Source organism: Gnatocerus cornutus, chromosome 1 (assembly GCF_029298725.1).
Source record: "Gnatocerus cornutus isolate USDA-ARS CGAHR chromosome 1, icGnaCorn1.1, whole genome shotgun sequence".
NCBI classification, from domain to species: Eukaryota; Metazoa; Arthropoda; class Insecta; order Coleoptera; family Tenebrionidae; genus Gnatocerus; species Gnatocerus cornutus.
The window spans coordinates 8,360,955-8,379,221 of record NC_142233.1 but is presented as its reverse complement, the minus strand read 5'-3'; the positions used below and the strand labels follow the sequence as shown (position 1 = coordinate 8,379,221).

The following is an 18,267-nucleotide window of genomic DNA, read 5'->3' as shown; positions in this document are numbered from 1 at the left end:
GTTGAAAATAATCGAATACTGCATTAAAGAATTTAATTTTGATTGCTTACCAACAATTAAATGTTTCTTTGTTTTAGGTGAATATTTTCATCGTTAGAAAATAAAAATCTACAATTCGTTTCTTTAAGGCTGCCAATGACCGTGTGTAATTTTTGGTAGTGTATTTGAAACACACCCTGTATCTATATTTTCGGATAAGATCTAAAAATCAAAGAAAATCTAGTATAGTCTATAACGAAAAGTTTCAGCGAATTTATCAATCTAAAATGTAGGATTTTCTAATTTATGAAAATTTGGAACCAAGGAGAATTTGAAAAAAATCTTGAGAATTTAAGGAAAATTACGGCAGAATTAAGAGAGAATCCAGAAATAGTCCAAAAAAAAAATTATCTAGAGAAACCTGACAGAATCTCAAATGAATTAAAGTAGAATCTGAAGAAACAAAAATAATTTAAAGCAAACGAGACCAGCAGAATTTTAAATAGCCAAAAAAAAAAGAATTTGTGAAAAACCTAATTTAAGGATTTAGGACGGTAGGCGATAGATCGTTTTACATGTTGAGGATATACAGGGTGTACCCGAATAAAGTCCAAAATTTTAACGCCAATATCAGACAACGCAGTTTGACACAATGGCCAAATTTCATGTTCCGAAGCGTCACAGTTTCCGAGAAAAAAAAGATTAAAGTTTTTTGCAGAAATGAGTGCGCGCCACTGCAGAGTCTAGTTCAAGTTCACAGTCAGTCCAGACCATCGAAAAGATGGGAATAAAAATGGTAATAAACAAAAAATGCCTTTATGCAAAAATGCAATAATCGTGGAAGAAAAATGTGGGTTTTACAGTGCAAAATTGTTCAAATTTGGATTATTTTAAGTTCAATTTTTTTTATCCAGGCCGTAGATATCCTACGGACAAAATTTGTAAACGGTTAGAGAAGAAACTTGACCAAAACTGACCAAAACATAAAGGAAATAGAAAACGGATAACCGGATAATTATGGTACAAGGGATGTCCAAGACCAGTTTCCAAGACGTCAAAAAGATAAGTGTATAGATCAAGTGACATATGAAAAGCGTATTACTGGTTGCATCTTCTGTTCGTCAGGGTCGTAAAGTTACATGAATCAGTCTGTAAAGTCCGTTTTTTTTTTTAAACCACCAACACCGCAATTTTCCCCTGCATTACAACCGGCAACGTTGCCTAGGGAGATTTTTGGTGAGAAAATACTTGTCAAATTTTTGACATTTCTGAAAATTAGGCAGTGTTTCCGTTAAAAACGTTTCTTTTACAGCCTGTTGGATCGCAAATCAAATGATTTAATAGTGAAAAGACACTATTACTATTACTTTTACAGCCTGAAAGGCCGTTTTGTGTAATCAAATTGTCAATTAGGCAGCTAACCTATTTGATTTTATCACCAAAAAGTCACCACGACGTTGCCGGCTGTAAAGTGGTGGGAGAGTGCGGTGTTGGTGGTTTTTTAATTAAAAAACGGACTTTATATGCAAATTACATAGACTAATTATTGTTATCACGAATATTAATGATACTTCTAAAAATGAGACTGTCAAATTATAGAAGGTTAAATACAACCACGTATCTTTCTTTTGATATTTGGGACCCTTGACTAAAACGTGCTATTTTTCAAATATTGGCGGGATCTGTCAACCTCGCAACGCATGCTCCAACATATTCGACATTCCGCCATAACAAAACAGACATTGAATTTGTATACAATTTGTTGACGTCGTCGGATTTACACATATTGACGCCACTTTGTGTTGTGAAAAGTGTTTAATGCATGTATTTGTTCCTCTAATAATTCTGTTTACTTGAAAGCTTCAAAATGAAGAGAAGTCGTGTATTCAAAGAAGGGGACAAAGTTTTTGCGAAGATCAAGGGATATCCAGCATGGCCGGCAGTCGTAAGTTCTTAAAAATGTTGAGTTTTTTAGTTAATTCATTGACGATACTTTCAGATTCTAGGAAAGAGCGGAAAAAAGTTCAATGTACAGTTTTATGGGACAGGTGAAACGTAAGTAAACCGAGCAATGTTATAACCTCAAGTTTAAAGCGGCTGTAGCAACAATTTTGAAGTGTCAGTCTCTGCTTCAAATTTGCTGAAAGCCGTAGAATAAGAGTCTCTAATAATGATACCGTGAAATCTGCCGACAAGTTTTTACCAAGTTTGAGAAACTTGTGCGATGGTTTCATACAATAATTTGATATAATATACTTATTTATTATTAATTTCTAACGTGCTTGCATTTTAGTGGCAACATAAAACCAGAAGATATATTCTATTACCTTAAAAGCAAGGAGCAGATGATTAAAGGTTCTAAGAAAAAGGAATTCAAAGATGCTATTGAAGAAATAGAAAAAGCTGTTGCAGCTGATGGAACTGATGGTGATGACTCCCATACAGATGTAAAGATCCAATCATTGGTGGCAAACCTTTTTGCTAAAATTCTTTTTGTAGGAAAATGTTCCTGCTCCTAAAAGAAAACGGAGTAATTCCGAAAAATCATCAGATTCAGTACCTTCTAAAAAGAGCAGCAATGCAAGAAATTCAGAAAGTGATGGAGGTGAGTGTGTTTGTTTACATACAAGATCTATTGCTAAGAGCGTCTACTGTTAAATTTTGCGCAAGTGCCGAACTGTTAATTTTTATAATATTTGAACTTTTGATTTATACTTTTGAATTGATATAAAATAATTTATCTGCGACTGTAAGGTAATTGTCACTTATCCCACTCATTTTTAGTGGGATAAGAGCTTTATTACCACACGCAGTGGATAAGAATGTTTGGACTTTTTAGACAAATTACCATGAAAACTTTTATTAAAAAAAAAATAATTATTTAGAACTATTTACATTTCTTATTGTATACATTAACAACAACATGTTTGCATACGCCCAAAGACTTGAAGGCTTGTAGCGTTTGGACAGATTCTCGAAATAAGCTAGCACTACTTTCTCATTCATCTCGTTCTGAATTTTTTTCCCATTCGCGTAACCGAGCATACACCATATTTCAACTGAATCTGTGGTCCAAACTTTAACACATGCCCAAATTTTGGGACTGTACACGAAATTGTGTAATAGGACTGTATAGTCTGTCCAACGAATAAATAGATGACAGTTTTCTAACCAAATCTGCGCGATAAAAACTAGTACCAACAACCGCCAAATTTAAAATAGTTGTCTTGATACTAATTTTAAAATTCATTATTTTTACTAAATTTACTGCTATAAAAATGGTTCCTATTACTTGATTATAGAAAGGGAATCAACAAACTGACTAATTCGGTGTTTTGTCATTAATTTGCTATCGTAGGAAAACCTCAAAAACCCTCATTTTTTACACACTTTAAAGCTGTGTGCCAGGTAAGTCCTTTTCTACCAGGAAATTGAGAGGCACACAAAACTAGCAGTCCAGTTGTAACAAATCTTTCATTATCAACATTCTAATTAGGAAACTTCGGTGAAGTTGACCAACAAATCTTGAATCTACTCATCATGAAACTTGCAAAAAACAATTTGTACAAGAGAAAAAGCGAAAAACTAGTAATTAGACACTATTTTACCAACAAAACTCAAGGAACACAGTGCAAACAGTGGATCTTCAAGTGGTCAAGAATGACGAATGTCAGTGAATGTCAAATCATTGACAAATTTCTAAAAAAGGCGGGAAGGCGTAGTTGCATAACCAACTTAAATCGAGATTAATATCCCCAAAAAGACGGAAAATTCTAGAGTATTTCAAGTTGCCATGTTTCATGCCATACAATTCAAATCATCCTATTTACTCGCTGGATTTACTATATCACCTAGTTACATTTTTACTTTTGTTGGGTTTGCTGTTAATATCTGAAATATTCACAAACACGTCAACCTGTCAGAAACCAGAAATTATTTTTAATTTTGCACAAATTTAGAGACTAATCGTCAATGTTGTTCGTTACATGAAGAGCTTTTCCTGTCTTAATATTGTGACTTTAGGTTGGGTATAATGAAACCTCCAATGTAACAGCAAACGGGTTGTAGTTGAACTTAATCTAATCGTGCCAGTTTTTAACACTTTAAGCCTGGAATAGATTAGAGAGAATCTTGCGACACTTCTAGCGCGAGTTCTTGCTTATGTGTTTACACTGTTTGGAATAAATACTGCAAGTTTCTCTCGCGAGAATCTGGTGACTTCTGGCTTTTGCAATTTCTCACAGACCCCTTATTTGAAAGAACTTGAGCAAGATCAAAAATGTTTGTATACACTGGACAGAAAATCTCTCGCGCGAGAATTTCTGTGAGTTCCAGAGGGTCAACTTGCAGCGGTAGTTACATTAGGAACAGCACTGTCCGACAGAAACTCAGGCGAAATTTCTCGCAAGTCTATTTCCGCCTTTTGATAAGAAGATGCACTGGGTGCAAGTAATGTTTATATTATGACTTGGCTCATTTCGATTTTCAAATTAAAACCCTTACGTTGAGATGTCAATCATTGCCGATCGTTGCACATGAAACAAAAAGAATCTTCGAAATTTGAGATGTTGATAATGTCGTCTTTTCGTTTTTATTCAAACATATTTATTAGTTTCACTTGCTTGGTTTTTAAACTTACGAGCAATTAAACGAATCCAAAACGGTCAACTCACAGTAAAATTCGGAAAAACACAAGTGTTTTATTTACAATTTTTGTTTTTTAAGTTATACAGGGTGATTTTTTTAAAACGGCAGGCGTTGTAGAATTTTTATTTATGAACCGATTTCAAAAATTTAAAAAACAAATTAAATGGTTTTTAATTTACTATAAACTGATGATTTTAAAATTTTTCTAAATGTCTTAGTTTCTTTTTGTCGCATTCGTATTTTAATAATGCCTTTATCCCACTGATTAAATAAATAATTTATTACCCACTGTAAAATTTGCGTCAGCAGTTAGCAGCTTAATAAGGGGTCAATTTCAAGTTATTATTAAATAGCGACGTCGCAAACGACTTGAAATTGACCCCTAACACTCTTAACCGACGAGTTATTATTTGTTTATTTATTTGTAGTTGATTCGTAAGTGTGAAAAACTATAAACTCATTTGCCGCATAATTTTTTTTGGCGCCACAGATTCGGTTTATTCGCTCAAAAGATCACTTAGATTTTTGCAAAATTCAAACTTCGTATGAATAAATTTAAAGGCTATTTTTCCTGCACAGAATTTTTTGTAGGCGCCAAATTTAAAATGCGGCTTTGTATTGGAGAAAGTTACACAACGCTGATTTTTAAAAATCTGCAATTCCTGCGGAAGGTCAAATTGTCATAATCTTCAAATTATACCCACTTTTAGGAGCGTCAGTAATAAATCTGTATAACTTTGTTTTTTATCATTATACAAGGTGTTTATAAATGTTTCTAACATCAAGGGTGGCAATGAAATGTCAAAGAAATTTGCCGCTCATTACAAATGTGGGTTTCGATTTTTCAACTGACATTTGCAGTTAACCTCAAACATGAAGCAAAGTAAGTTTTGAGAAAAAAACTGTTCTAATTGTGGTTTCAAACCTAAAAATCAAAAACTTGGACACAACTGTAACTGAAACGTCACTGACGTAAATAACATTACAAATAATTTTCAAGATAGTTATATTCACTATGAAAACAAAGCGGCAAAATAGTGAACGACAGGAATTCCATAGCCACCATTGATACTAGAAACATTTATAAACACCTTGTATTTTGGGATTACTAAAAAACTTGTCATTTGTTGGTAGAGCCATCTATTAATTTAAAATTGACATGTAACCATTACACGTTTCTAACTTATCTCGTTCAAATGCTGCCGTTTTCTAAAATTGCCCTTGTAATCGGTAAATTTGATGCCGGAAAAATGACGTATAATTAGACTTTTTTAGAGCCTAAAAAAATAAAATAAATAATTACAGATTTTGCGATAGGTTAAAATACTTTGTTCCTGGGCGTATATTTATGACAACTTTTAATCAATCTTTTTGTAACTTTTTTCATAGTGTACATTGGCTTTAAATAAATTCGTGTACACTTTAAATATCAAGTAAAGTCCATTTTTTTTAATCCACCAACCCGCACTCTCCCACCACTTGGGGTGATAAAATCAAATAGGTTAGTTGCCTAATTTACTGTTTAATCCTTTGGTTTGCAGCCTAACAAGCTGTAAAAGAAACGTTTTAATTTTTAGGGGAAGATTGCGTTCTTGGTGGTTCTTTAAAAAAAACGGACTGTAACAGCATTTTATGATTTTTTAACTATGTGACTGTGGGTTTTCTAGAATAAGGTTATATCAATCTGACAGTTAATGATTAATTTTTGAATCTAAAGATGTCAAGATGAAGACAAACTCAATCTAGCAAAAAATTGGTGTACGCAAATGTATTAAAATCCAGTGTACTATCGTAATGATAAAAAAGCTAATGCCCTCATATTTTCATAGTGTAAATTGGACTAAATGAAAATGTAAAAATTATACTATAAATTTTCTTTGTTAGGCTAGGTATACAGTATGTCCCCGGATTGAGTTCACAAGAGGGAAAAAAAACGTTATTTTTCATTTTACAAAAAAATGACAAAGAAATAATATTTTTTGCTTAATTTAAAATAAATAAATCTTTAATTAAAACTTTAATATTATCAAGCTGTGTTCTTAAAATCGGAAAAAACAAAGAATAACGAAGAACTTTTTTATTTTTAATTTTGCAAAAAATGTCACAGGAATGAAATTTGTTCCTCAACTTAAACCAATTTCAACTATTTGATTGACTCATTACCTGTTTTAGCACATAGTTCAATTCTAACTCGTAATTCTTTAAAACTCTTTCGAATTTTCTCAATTATTGTTAAGGATGCAATTGCATTTTTTTCCAATTTTTTAATGCTTACACATTATTGGGTAAATTTTTCTTTAATCTTTAACGCATTATTTGATATTGTCACGTTGGCCGAAAAATCAAAAGTCTCGCTTGTAACAATAACAATTTTATTGTGCACTATGAACACTCTCGTACTTCACAATTACAACACTTTTCAGGATTTCCAAATACTAGACTATCTACAATCCTATCACTACTCCCCTATATACAGATATTCCCCTACCACTAGCCTAATGCTGGAGCGCTGCGAGAATATTCGGGAGTTCCGCGTATGAATAAGAATTATTCCACGAATCGCTCGCTCTAGAGCAGAGCGGAACGTTCCAGCGCTGGCGCTCGAAGCTTCCAGAATCTTCTCGTAACACTGCCCCCCTCTTAGTTCTGATCGTCCCGATCAGACCAAACACCTGATTCTCCGTGATATTTACAAAGTCTATTTAGATGAACCACTTTCATCTTTGAACGGGCGCTGCGTTGGATCCGATACACCACGTCGTTGATCCGCTTGATCACCTTATACGGTCCCTCCCATGTAGGTGTCAACTTCGGAGATAGGCCCTTCTTTCGTCGAGGGTTGAATAACCACACCAAGTCTCCTTCGTTGAATCCTTCATGATTAGCCGTCACATTATATCGGGACCGCATTCTGTCACTAGCCATTTTGATCCTCTGCCTCACAAGGTGGTGTGTATCCAGTAGGGTCTCCCTCAGGTTGTCGACGAATTCCGGTACTTCCCTTCGCTCCGCCCCAGGCGAACCAAGCAGAAGATCACAAGGGAGACGCAGCTCTCTTCCAAACACAATCTTCGCTGGTGTTTCTCCCGTGGTTTCATGAATGGCAGCTCTGTAGGCCATCATAAACAAGGGCAGTCGACGATCCCAATCCCTCTGGTGCTCTTCCACTACCTTGGACAGATGTTCCTCCATCGTCTGATTGAATCTCTCGACCATGCCGTCGGATTGCGGGTGCAAGGGTGTGGTTCGAGTCTTCCTAATTCCCAGCAGCTTACACATCTCTTGAAAAACGCCAGACTCAAAATTCCTTCCTTGATCGGAATGCATTTCGAGTGGAACTCCAAACCTGCTGAAGAAATTATCCACTAGGACTCGAGCTACTGTAGTGGCTTCTTGGTTGGGAAGGGCATACGCTTCCGGCCATTTACTGAAATAATCCTGCACAACCAAGATGTACTTGTTGCCGTCATCAGTTTTTGGAAATGGCCCGGCCACATCTAGAGCGATTCTCTCGAACGGGGCTCCCACGTTGTATTGTTTCATGCCTCCTTTAGTTCGCGTTCGAGGTCCCTTGCTCGCCCCACAAACTGAACATCTCCTACACCATCGTTCGACATCTTCCCGGCAGCCAACCCAGTAATACCGCTGCCTAATCTTACTTAAGGTTTTGTTCACTCCGAAGTGAGCGCCTGATGTTCCGTCATGGACCTCCTTGAGTACTTGGGGAACTCTATTCTTGGGCACTAGTAACTGGGAGGTTACTTTCTTCCCGTCTGCGCTTTCCCAAGCCCTTTTCAGTACCCCATTTTCTACTCGCAGTGAGTCCCACTGCGCCCACATCGCCTTCAACCCTGGACTCTTTTCCGAGACATCTTCCCAACGCGGCCTTCCATTATCCGCTTCCTTCCACTCCAGCAGTGGCCCAATTTCCTGGTCCGCCTGTTGATCCTTCCGAAGATTCTCCGTAGTCCAGTCATCATCACAACCGATAACCATCCTGTTTATCGGCAATGGCCCTTCAATCTTCGCGCACTGCTTGCAATCCTTGCAAGGTCTTCTAGAGAGAGCGTCAGCGTTATTGTGTTGCTTTCCTGGTCGATGTTTGATTTTGAAGTGGTATTGCTGCAGCCGCTCAATCCACCTAGCCACTTGTCCTTCGGCGTCTTTCATCTGTAGTAACCACGTGAGGGCAGCATGATCAGTCCTTATCAAGAACTCGTGGCCAAACAAGTATTTGTGGAAATGCTCTACGGATTTTACAACGGCCAGCAATTCCTTTCTTGTAGCGCAGTAATTTCTCTCTTGCTTGCTCAACACTTTGCTGTAATACTCGATCACTCTCTCTTCTCCATCCTGCACCTGCGATAACACCGCTCCAATGCCGATGTTACTGGCATCTGTGTCCAAGACGAACTTTCCATGAGTCCTGGGGTAGCTCAAAATCGGGCTAGTGCACAAAGCTAACTTCAGCCGCTTGAAACTGCTTTCGCAGTCTGATGTCCAGTTGAATGATGCCTTTGCTTCCGTTAGTTTGTGCAGAGGTGCAGCAATGTTGGCGAAACCTTCTACAAACCGCCGATAATACGTGCAAAGTCCAATAAAACTTCTCACATCGTGCTTGTCCTTGGGTCTGGGCCATTCCTTAATCGCCTGAATCTTATCTTCGCAGGTCTTGATTCCTTCAGATGACACCGTATGCCCCAGAAACTCCACTTTCTTCCGAAATAGATGGCACTTTTTCGGATTAAGTTTTAAATTGGCACCCCTAAACCGGTCTACCACTTCTTGAAGGTTCTTCAGGTGTTCATCGAAGTTTTTACCCATGACCATAACGTCGTCTAAATAAACCAGACAAGTTGTCCACGTCAATCCTCGCAACACACATTCCATTAGTCTTTCGAATGTAGCGGGTGCGTTGCAAAGCCCAAAAGGCATAACCGTAAAGTGGTACAGGCCACTTCCCGTGGAGAACGCTGTCTTTTCCTTGTCTTCGGGATGAAGTCCCACTTGCCAATATCCACTCTTCAGGTCTAAGGTTGAGAACCACGTCGACCCTGACAGAGTTGTGAGAGTGTCGTCAATCCGGGGTAATGGAAAACTGTCTTTCTTGGTAACATCGTTGAGTTTTCGGTAATCCACACAGAATCTTGTACTACCGTCTTTCTTGGTTACGAGCACAACCGGCGAAGACCAAGGACTGTTGGATTCTTCAATAATCCCTTCTTCTTGCATGGATTTTACCAACTGTTCGGCCTGCTCTTGCTTCGCCCACGGTAACCTTCTCGGTGCCTGTCTGATGGGTTGATGGTCGCCCGTATTGATTCTGTGTTGAACGATGTTCGTTCTTCCTAATGGTTCATTCTCAACGGCGAACACGTCCTTATTCTTCTTGATGAAAGCCTGCGCTTTAAGAGCCTCTTCTTCAGAAAGGTCACTCGTGTCTACCTCCAGCTTTAACTTTTTCACGGTCTTCACGTTTTTCTTTGATGGCTGTGCGTCACTTATTCTGGAGATCGGAACACACACAGCAACTAGTTCGCCCTTCTTGATCGTGACTGGAGTAGGGTTGATATTCGCCACCCGCACAGGTATTTCTTTCGTCACTTTTACTAGTGTCTTTCCAACAAGAATTGGTTTTGTCATGTCTCTAGTTGGTTCAATCATTCCAACGCAGCTCCCAAAGTTACTTCCTAAACGCACACTTATCACTTTCTCGCTGTTCCCATCCACACAAGTATTTTCACAGGCGAACGCTTTCACTCCATCTTCTTTTACTTCTGGGGTCGATAACACAAAGCTTTCGGTTCCAATCTTGAGGATCTTCTCGTTGTGATTAAAGGAAATCCCATGTCGTCCAATAACATCCATTCCCAGGATCATCTCATCCTCAATTCCTGCCACCAGCACCCGATGCCGAAACTTCATACCTCCCAACTGGACCGTGACCTCTGCCTCGGCACTTACTGTGGCGACATCTCCCGTGACTGTTTTTAAAATAGCACTCGTTGTTTCCAGAGATGTCCTGTTGTCCAACATGTCCTTTCTCACAAGGGAAACCATGGCTCCGGTGTCGACCGTCATCTTCACTTTTCTCCCATTCACACTTCCTTCAATTATCAAACTCTCAAAATTCCTCTTCAAACGCATAACGGAAATAACTTTGGGGCTTGTGCTCTCCCCAGCCAGTGTGTGCCCCTTGACACTGCTGGGCTTTAGTTTTCCGACTGCTGAGGACGTGACTGGGGACCGTTCTGGTCGTTCCTAAGAACAACCCTACAGTCACGTTTAAAATGGCCTGGTTTTCCGCAACGATAGCAGGTCTGGCTAGTTCGCTGCTTCAGTGCCATCCGTAGCTCCCTGTTTTCCTTGAGGATGTCGTTTAGCTCGGCTTTCGTGACGAAAGCGGTAGGTGTTGCCTCTTCTTCGTCAATACCCACACCTCGAATTCGTCGGTAATCGGGGACGTTCACAGAGCTCTTGAAAACGGCTTCCACCTCTAGAGCGCGCACCAGAGCTTCTTTTGCGGAGTGATAGCTGCCCAGTCGGACCGTTCTTTGTATTTCTGGATCTCGAATCCCTTGCAGGAACGTATCCACAGCTAGTTGTTCCACAAAATTCGCCGGAGCCGAAGGGTAGGCGAGCAAAACAAGGCGCTTGACGCTTGCCTCAAATTCCTGCAGAGACTCTCCAGTTCTCTGCCGCCGCGTCTTGAGCTCTGAGACGTATACTTGCTGCAGGTGTTGGTTTCCAAATCTGGCCTCTAACGCTGCCATCAGCTGGTCGTACCGCTCTTTGTCTCGACCTGGAATTGTCTCTAGCAAGTCCAGAGCCGCCCCTCTCAAGGAAACTATCAGAAATGAGGATTTTTCTTCTTCCGACCATCCATTTTGTTTGGCCGCCACTTCGAATTGCAGCTTGTAATTATCCAGTGAAGTCGACCCATCGTAAGTCGGGGGTTTCATTTCTTTCGTTGTGGTCAGGCCGGTCCTATTTGGAACTTGACGCCTTAAGCGCAGTAACTCGTCTTCCACCTGCTGTTTGAATCGCTCCAAATCTTTCACTTCCTCTTTGACGCCTTGTAGTTCTCCCTCAACGCCTCCTAACCGCTCTGTTACCTCTTTTTGAATTTCGTCGACTTTAACCATAATAGTTACGTTCATGTTTTGTTCCATATCTTTAAGCTGGTTCAAGATTTCTGCATTCTCTCTTTGTCTTCTTTCTTCCTCTTCTAGTTTTTCTCTTTGTCTTCTTTCTTCCTCTTCTAGTTTCTCTCTTTGTCTTCTTTCTTCCTCTTCTAGTTTCTCTCTTTGTCTTCTTTCTTCTGTTTCATGTTTTTCATTTTGTCTTCGTTCTTCTTCTTCCAGTTTTTCTCTTTGTCTTTTTTCTTCTAAATTCGTAATCAATTTTTGTTGTGTGTCCATTTTCGCCATCATCGAAGCCATCAATTCTTGCAGCGCCTCCATTTCTGCGGCTTGCTGTCTGGTTTGAACAGGCATAAAAATTGTCCACAATCAAGTAACAATGTCACAGTCCGGTAATGTCACGAATTTTCCGATCGAAAATTCCAGAATTTTCTCGATCACAATGCTGGACGGGATCCCACTTTCTGACACCAGTTGTCACGTTGGCCGAAAAATCAAAAGTCTCGCTTGTAACAATAACAATTTTATTGTGCACTATGAACACTCTCGTACTTCACAATTACAACACTTTTCAGGATTTCCAAATACTAGACTATCTACAATCCTATCACTACTCCCCTATATACAGATATTCCCCTACCACTAGCCTAATGCTGGAGCGCTGCGAGAATATTCGGGAGTTCCGCGTATGAATAAGAATTATTCCACGAATCGCTCGCTCTAGAGCAGAGCGGAACGTTCCAGCGCTGGCGCTCGAAGCTTCCAGAATCTTCTCGTAACAATATTGTGAATCCACACCCTGCTATTATTTAAATACGATTACAAAATTTAATAAATAAAAATAATAAAAAAATTAATTTTAAGAGTAGAATCTAATTTTGAAATTTCAATTGCAGATTTATATGTTTTGAAATATGCAAAAAATGTTATTCCTTTGTCAGTTTTTTGGAAAATGGAAACTAAACTTTTTTTCCCTCTTGTGAACCTCAATCCGGGGACATACTGTACAGTAGAACCTCGATTATCCGTACAAAAAAGACACAAATCTTACTTCGTACTTTTGCTTCCAATGTTAGAAAACTTAAAAGGAATTTCGCGAGTAACGTTGGTGTAGTTTAAAGTTAAAACAAAATTATGAGTTAAATTTTTTGTCTTTGAATAGTAAGTAGTGTTTGCAAACATTAACAAAAATGCTTGAAATAAATTCTTTTGCAAGAAAACTGAGAATTTAAGTGGCAGCGAAAATTTTGAGAACAAAAAATAGAAATAAATAAAAGTACCAGATTTTTTTTACTACAAAATAGTTACTTTTATGTAGTTTGTTTGATAAGAGGTGATTGTTTCAATTTCTTTCAATATTTAAAATTGTTATTGTTAAGACGTTGATATTTAAATTTTGTTTTTTGAATTAAAAAAACGTTCCAAATAATTTTGTTCCATTAAAACGTATGTTTGTTTAACAACTCCGAGAAGCACGGATAATCGAGGTTTACTGTATTTAATACTGTATTTATAACGTCGGGTCAATGTGTAACCTGCTACGTCCATTTTTGGACAAATGCGTTTTAAATTTTATAAAAGGAAAACAAAAAGGTATTTCGTGATTTTTGATTTATGTGTTATTATTTCAGAATTAACAAACATTCTATTTTCATTCCCCAAATTTTCAAAACTCAGATTTGACAACAAATATGTAAAAAATTAAGATTTCTTGGCCGCGGTTAACAAAATTCAAAACGGACTTAACGACCTAAGCCGACGATGTTAAAAATTACAATCGCGCTCAAAAAAATCCTAAAAGTGAAATTTTAGTTAATTTTGGTTTTAATTCGTGTAGAATTTTTTTTTTATTAAACGATTTTTTCAAAATGACATGTCTGGCGTCTTGCCATAATGGGATACAAAGTTACAGCAATCTATTTCTGACATGATTATGATTGAATAATAAAAAGAAGCCACTGTTGACAAAAAGGCAGTATTTTATGTGTCATAAGGACCTGCAAGATTTACATGAAGAGTTGAGTTTTGGAAATGTTTAGAAGAATAAACTTCTGTTGTTTCTTGTTCTTTGACGTTTATATTTCTTATATTCCATGTGTCCATGCTTTTATTTACAGTTTGTTTATTTTCTTATCTTTTCCTATTGAACTGCACTTTTGCCTTCATTTTCCATTTTATAGCGTTAAAATTAACAGTGTACCTACATTTTTCAAAATATAATAATATAATAATAAAGTAATTATAATTTTTATTGGATTTGTAGTTGATTTGTAAATATGCGATACGTAATTTGTGAATTTCCTGTTTCAGAATCTAACATGAGTGAAACCACTGGTGATGGACCCAGTGAAGCTAAACCTGAAAACGATACCGACAAAGAAGACAGAGTTGAGGACATAAACAGTAACAATGAAGCTATTGATGAAGAGCTACCTTTCCTTCCAAACACAAGAATCGTTTCAGAACTCAATCTTAAAAACTGGATCATTTATGTAAGTACAAATTCATCCAGAATTTTGATAAACCATATTGGAGATTATTGTGTATTTGTTTTAGGCTGATGTGGTGAAAGAAAATCCAGAACTGTACAATAGTAAGTATGTGGTTTTCTACGTTTCTTCTTTTAATTTTATCACGAATTGCAGCACGCCCCGTGGATCCAAGACATTATTTTGAAAATCAAGTCTTTCCTGTTTTGCTGCCCTCAGGGAAATACGCCGGTTTGCGACTTCACAAAACATGGCCACTTCATTTCGATAACGAATACGAATGTGCCATATATGAAAATGACACCGCTTCAAGAATTTTACTGTTGAAAGAATCTGTCGTAACGGGTGAAGTGACGCCAGAAAGCCATCCAGACTCATTTTTAGAAGACTTTGATCTCACGGAGAACGAAATTCGTAGAGATGCCGAAATGAAACTAATTAACAACAAATACAAGAGAGTGGAACGATTACGAAGTGAATCGACGTTGGTAGAACTCGATGCGAAAATAAAAAATTGTTTAGGTTTAACCAAGGCGGACCCTAAGAAAGCCCTAGAGTTATTGGATAACATGCTCGAAATCAACATGGATGAAATAATGTTGAAAAAGCATTCTCATGTTGTTGAAATGATCCGAAGATTGCGAAAATACATTGGGAATGTGGAAGAATGGAATTTAGCAGGCGAAGAGTTGGAGGTTTTTAACAGTGATGCGCAGAAACTTCGTACAAAAGCAGACGAGATTTATAAGAAGTTTAAAACAGTCGTTCAGCTACCCCCACAGACTGTTAACTTTTGGGATGGTTTCAATGAAATTGTTCGTAAATTTAGGGAGGATTGCATTCATTTGAACAACAGGGAGGTGTTTGTCCTGTGTGCTGAACCCTGTAAGGTTTCTTATGTTGTCTGGTAGAATAAATTAACTAATTTGTTATTTAGATTCACGACAAGCTATTATCGACAGGCTTGAACAAGAAGAAGAGTTGCAAGAGGCTGACATTCATCGTCCTGTTGATGGGGAGCCAGAGAAAATTGGTATAAATCTCTGAAACTACAAAAATTCCGTTATTTTAGGCGAATGGACCCACTTTAAGATATATTTGAAGTTCATCGAATTCCCATTTCTTGTATTTTTAACTCAATTTGTGTTTATTTGTCCATCCAGGTATAACTAGTAATAAATACATTTGTTTATAATTACACTTGTGTTCAACTCTGCCTTGATCTTGAGTTATGCCCGTCATCGTGCCTGGTGTACCTACTCCTACTTCTTTCGCGGGTTTCTCGTTCTCTCCTTTCTCTAACTTCCAAACTAATGGGTTTCTTAAACGGCCGATCTCTCCCTCCAAATCGCAATTGCCCTGATTCCTTCTTACCACCAAATCCTCCGCCTAATCTTCTCGGTCTCCATCCTTTTAATAACCGTTCACACTCAAAATCAACAAATATAATATTCCCATCGACGTTCATCTTGTTTGTTTTGCAGTAGGCCTCTTCTGCATCATTTTCGCTTTCAAATTCAATAAAAGCGTATCCTTTGGGTATTCCAGTTACGATATCCTTGACTAGTCGAAATCTGCGCAAAGGGCCAAACCTCGAGAAAACATCTTTGATTGTATCCTTGGTGGTTTTTAAATTAAGTCTGCTGACGAAAAGGGTGCATTCTGGACGGCCTTTGACGTGGCGATTTGGATGGTAATCGGAATTGAGGGCTCTAATTATACCCTTGTCATGTGGTTCTGTGTCGGTTCCATCTATTGAGCCAATTTTGATGGGGTCGTAGTATTTAGCAAAACGAGACCAAGAACTTTCTGGTGAGGTCTAAAATGTTCAGAAAATTGAGTTAGTAAAAAGAACAAGGGAAGTTTTAAACTTACATTCATTATTATAGGTTATGTAGATAAAGGTTGTTTACAAACAAATTGCAGCAAGCGAAAACAATGAATGTTTCGGTGCAAAGTAATGAATACTCATAACCTAATTTTAGAACCACACAGTTAACTTTTTTGTTGTTAATTAGAACACACAAATTTAGGGTTAGCAGATTTAGTAAACAAATCTAACGTCAAAAGTACCGCCTATAAAGTATGCAACCTCCCACTCTGGAGGATCAACAAACCGTGCCGGTCCATTTAAATACCATTGAAAGAGTCATTAATCAAACACTTTAGATGAGAAAGTTCCCCTAAGAGGGCCGGGATTAAATTTGGAAGGTTTGAAACTTTGCTAAAACTTTCCCCCACAATTGTGAGATACTGCTGCGGTCGCTGCAAATGCCACGTGAATGATTCTAATGATTTTAATTGGCCGAACTCGTTGCTAGGAGCATTGAGTCGTTATGGTTGTTACAAACTTACAAACTGCGCAGACAAATGTGTGGTGTTGTCACATTATCATTCTCCAAAACGTTCAAATCAGTTGTAAATCCGAGCCCAAGAATTGATTTAACACTAATTGAAGCCAGAGGACATCAATTTTCTACATTACGTACATCAGGTCCAGGTACCATCATCAGCTATAAAGAATAAACAAACTGAACTGTTTTCATCAGGAATGAACAAGTTCTCCATTAACAAAATATCGAAGATAATATGCCAGGAAAGAAAGGTATACTAAAATAATGATTCCCTAAACCGAGTTAACACATTCAATTATCTAGGAATAAACAAGAGATTCTCTTGTCCAGATGAACAGGCACAAAATGGAAGGATGAACGCTCAAAATAAAGGACAATGTAAAGTTTTGAGATGTGGACTTATACATAGATGGATAGACCAGAGTTCTAGCGAAAAATTGCCAAGAAGAATGAATAACGAAACCGATAATCAATCAACAGGAAGAAACTGGAAAATGTTATCTGTGAATGGATCACACCGGGGGAAAACTAATCGTTTGCAAGATTGGCTGTTCCCAACATACATAAAACTATTCAAGAACATCAGTTAAAGTGCAGTGTACGTACTACTAAGAAATAAAAATTACAACAGCGATTTTTGAGTTATTTGATCTTAAGTGAAACTACAATAAAAATAATAGTAATACTAATCGTAATTCAATTTTAATTCTCCCCACAAACACTTTGGCGCTAGTGTTTTCATTCCGCCTACTACACCGTACTTACTCATCTAAAGTGTTTGATTTATGGAAAGAGTTGTTTAGATGCAAGGATATTAAACTTATCGAGGATTACTTAGGCGCACGAATCTGTCAGCCACATGCTATGGTTAACGTGTCGTCACACGGGGACCTCCGCTCAACTGATTTGTAGAAGGTGTTTATAAATGTTTCTAGCATCAAGGGTGGCTATGGAATTCTTGCCATGCACTATTTTGCCGCTTTGTTTTCATAGTGAATATAACTATCTTGAAAATTATTTATAATGTTACTTACGTCAACGACGTTTCAGTTACGGTTTTGTGTGCAAATTTTTGATTTTTAAGTTTCAAATCACAACTTAGTATACCAGAGCTCATTACTATCGGTCCACTCATTAAAAAGTTAAATTGCAATTTTTTTCGGTAACAATTGGCAGTAAGAGCGTTTGACCTTGACGCCATTGTGGCATGCGTAGAAGCTAATCGGCTTGCACAACATTCCCAAAACTTGTTAAATCTCTATTAAAAACTTCCTGTTGCAACAAATGTTTAATTAGTTAGTTATTAATACACTCAACTTTGACAACGTGTTAACCTCAAAAATCGTTACATTCAATTTTCTCCTAATTTTTTCCCTAAAGATTTGAAAGCCTGATTTACACCCAAAAATTTTCGAAAATTTACACAGGAGTGGACTGATAGTAGTGAACTGGACTTTATATTTGATGTCATATACTAAATCCCTTTACAGATGTTACACACTATTTACCATCATTTATTCATTATGAACGATATATTTTATATGTGATTAACCATTTTTTTTTAACACGGTTCAGGGCCCATTAGTCTTGCTTGCATTTGCTCATCAAAGTCTGTTGATTTGAAGTGATCACTGCAAATCCTTCCATGATCACAAC

At 37.6% G+C, this 18,267-nt stretch overlaps 3 protein-coding genes across 3 annotated transcripts; 2 read left to right on the top strand and 1 right to left on the bottom strand.

Annotated features, from left to right (window-relative positions):
- The first annotated feature begins 1,646 nt into the window (after nucleotides 1–1,646).
- LOC148180195 (uncharacterized) lies at nucleotides 1,647–15,455 on the top strand. The gene is made up of 8 exons (XM_088050234.1): nucleotides 1,647–1,924; nucleotides 1,979–2,034; nucleotides 2,273–2,426; nucleotides 2,479–2,584; nucleotides 14,079–14,260; nucleotides 14,325–14,361; nucleotides 14,414–15,142; nucleotides 15,195–15,455. Exons 1-8 carry the CDS (start codon nucleotides 1,847–1,849, stop codon nucleotides 15,302–15,304), a joined length of 1,452 nt encoding a protein of 483 aa, XP_087906360.1. The 5' UTR covers nucleotides 1,647–1,846; the 3' UTR covers nucleotides 15,305–15,455.
- On the bottom strand, nucleotides 15,377–16,381 carry LOC148180194 (U11/U12 small nuclear ribonucleoprotein 35 kDa protein-like). The gene is made up of 2 exons (XM_088050235.1): nucleotides 16,133–16,381; nucleotides 15,377–16,076 (listed from the first exon to the last, which is right to left on the bottom strand). The coding sequence occupies exons 1-2, from the start codon at nucleotides 16,136–16,138 to the stop codon at nucleotides 15,465–15,467; spliced, it is 618 nt and encodes a 205-aa protein (XP_087906361.1). The 5' UTR covers nucleotides 16,139–16,381; the 3' UTR covers nucleotides 15,377–15,464.
- A 191-nt stretch (nucleotides 16,382–16,572) lies between these two features.
- On the top strand, nucleotides 16,573–17,246 carry LOC148180193 (uncharacterized). Its single transcript, XM_088045386.1, has 2 exons — nucleotides 16,573–16,862; nucleotides 16,915–17,246. The coding sequence occupies exons 1-2, from the start codon at nucleotides 16,847–16,849 to the stop codon at nucleotides 17,199–17,201; spliced, it is 303 nt and encodes a 100-aa protein (XP_087901512.1). The 5' UTR covers nucleotides 16,573–16,846; the 3' UTR covers nucleotides 17,202–17,246.
- Nucleotides 17,247–18,267: the final 1,021 nt, after the last annotated feature.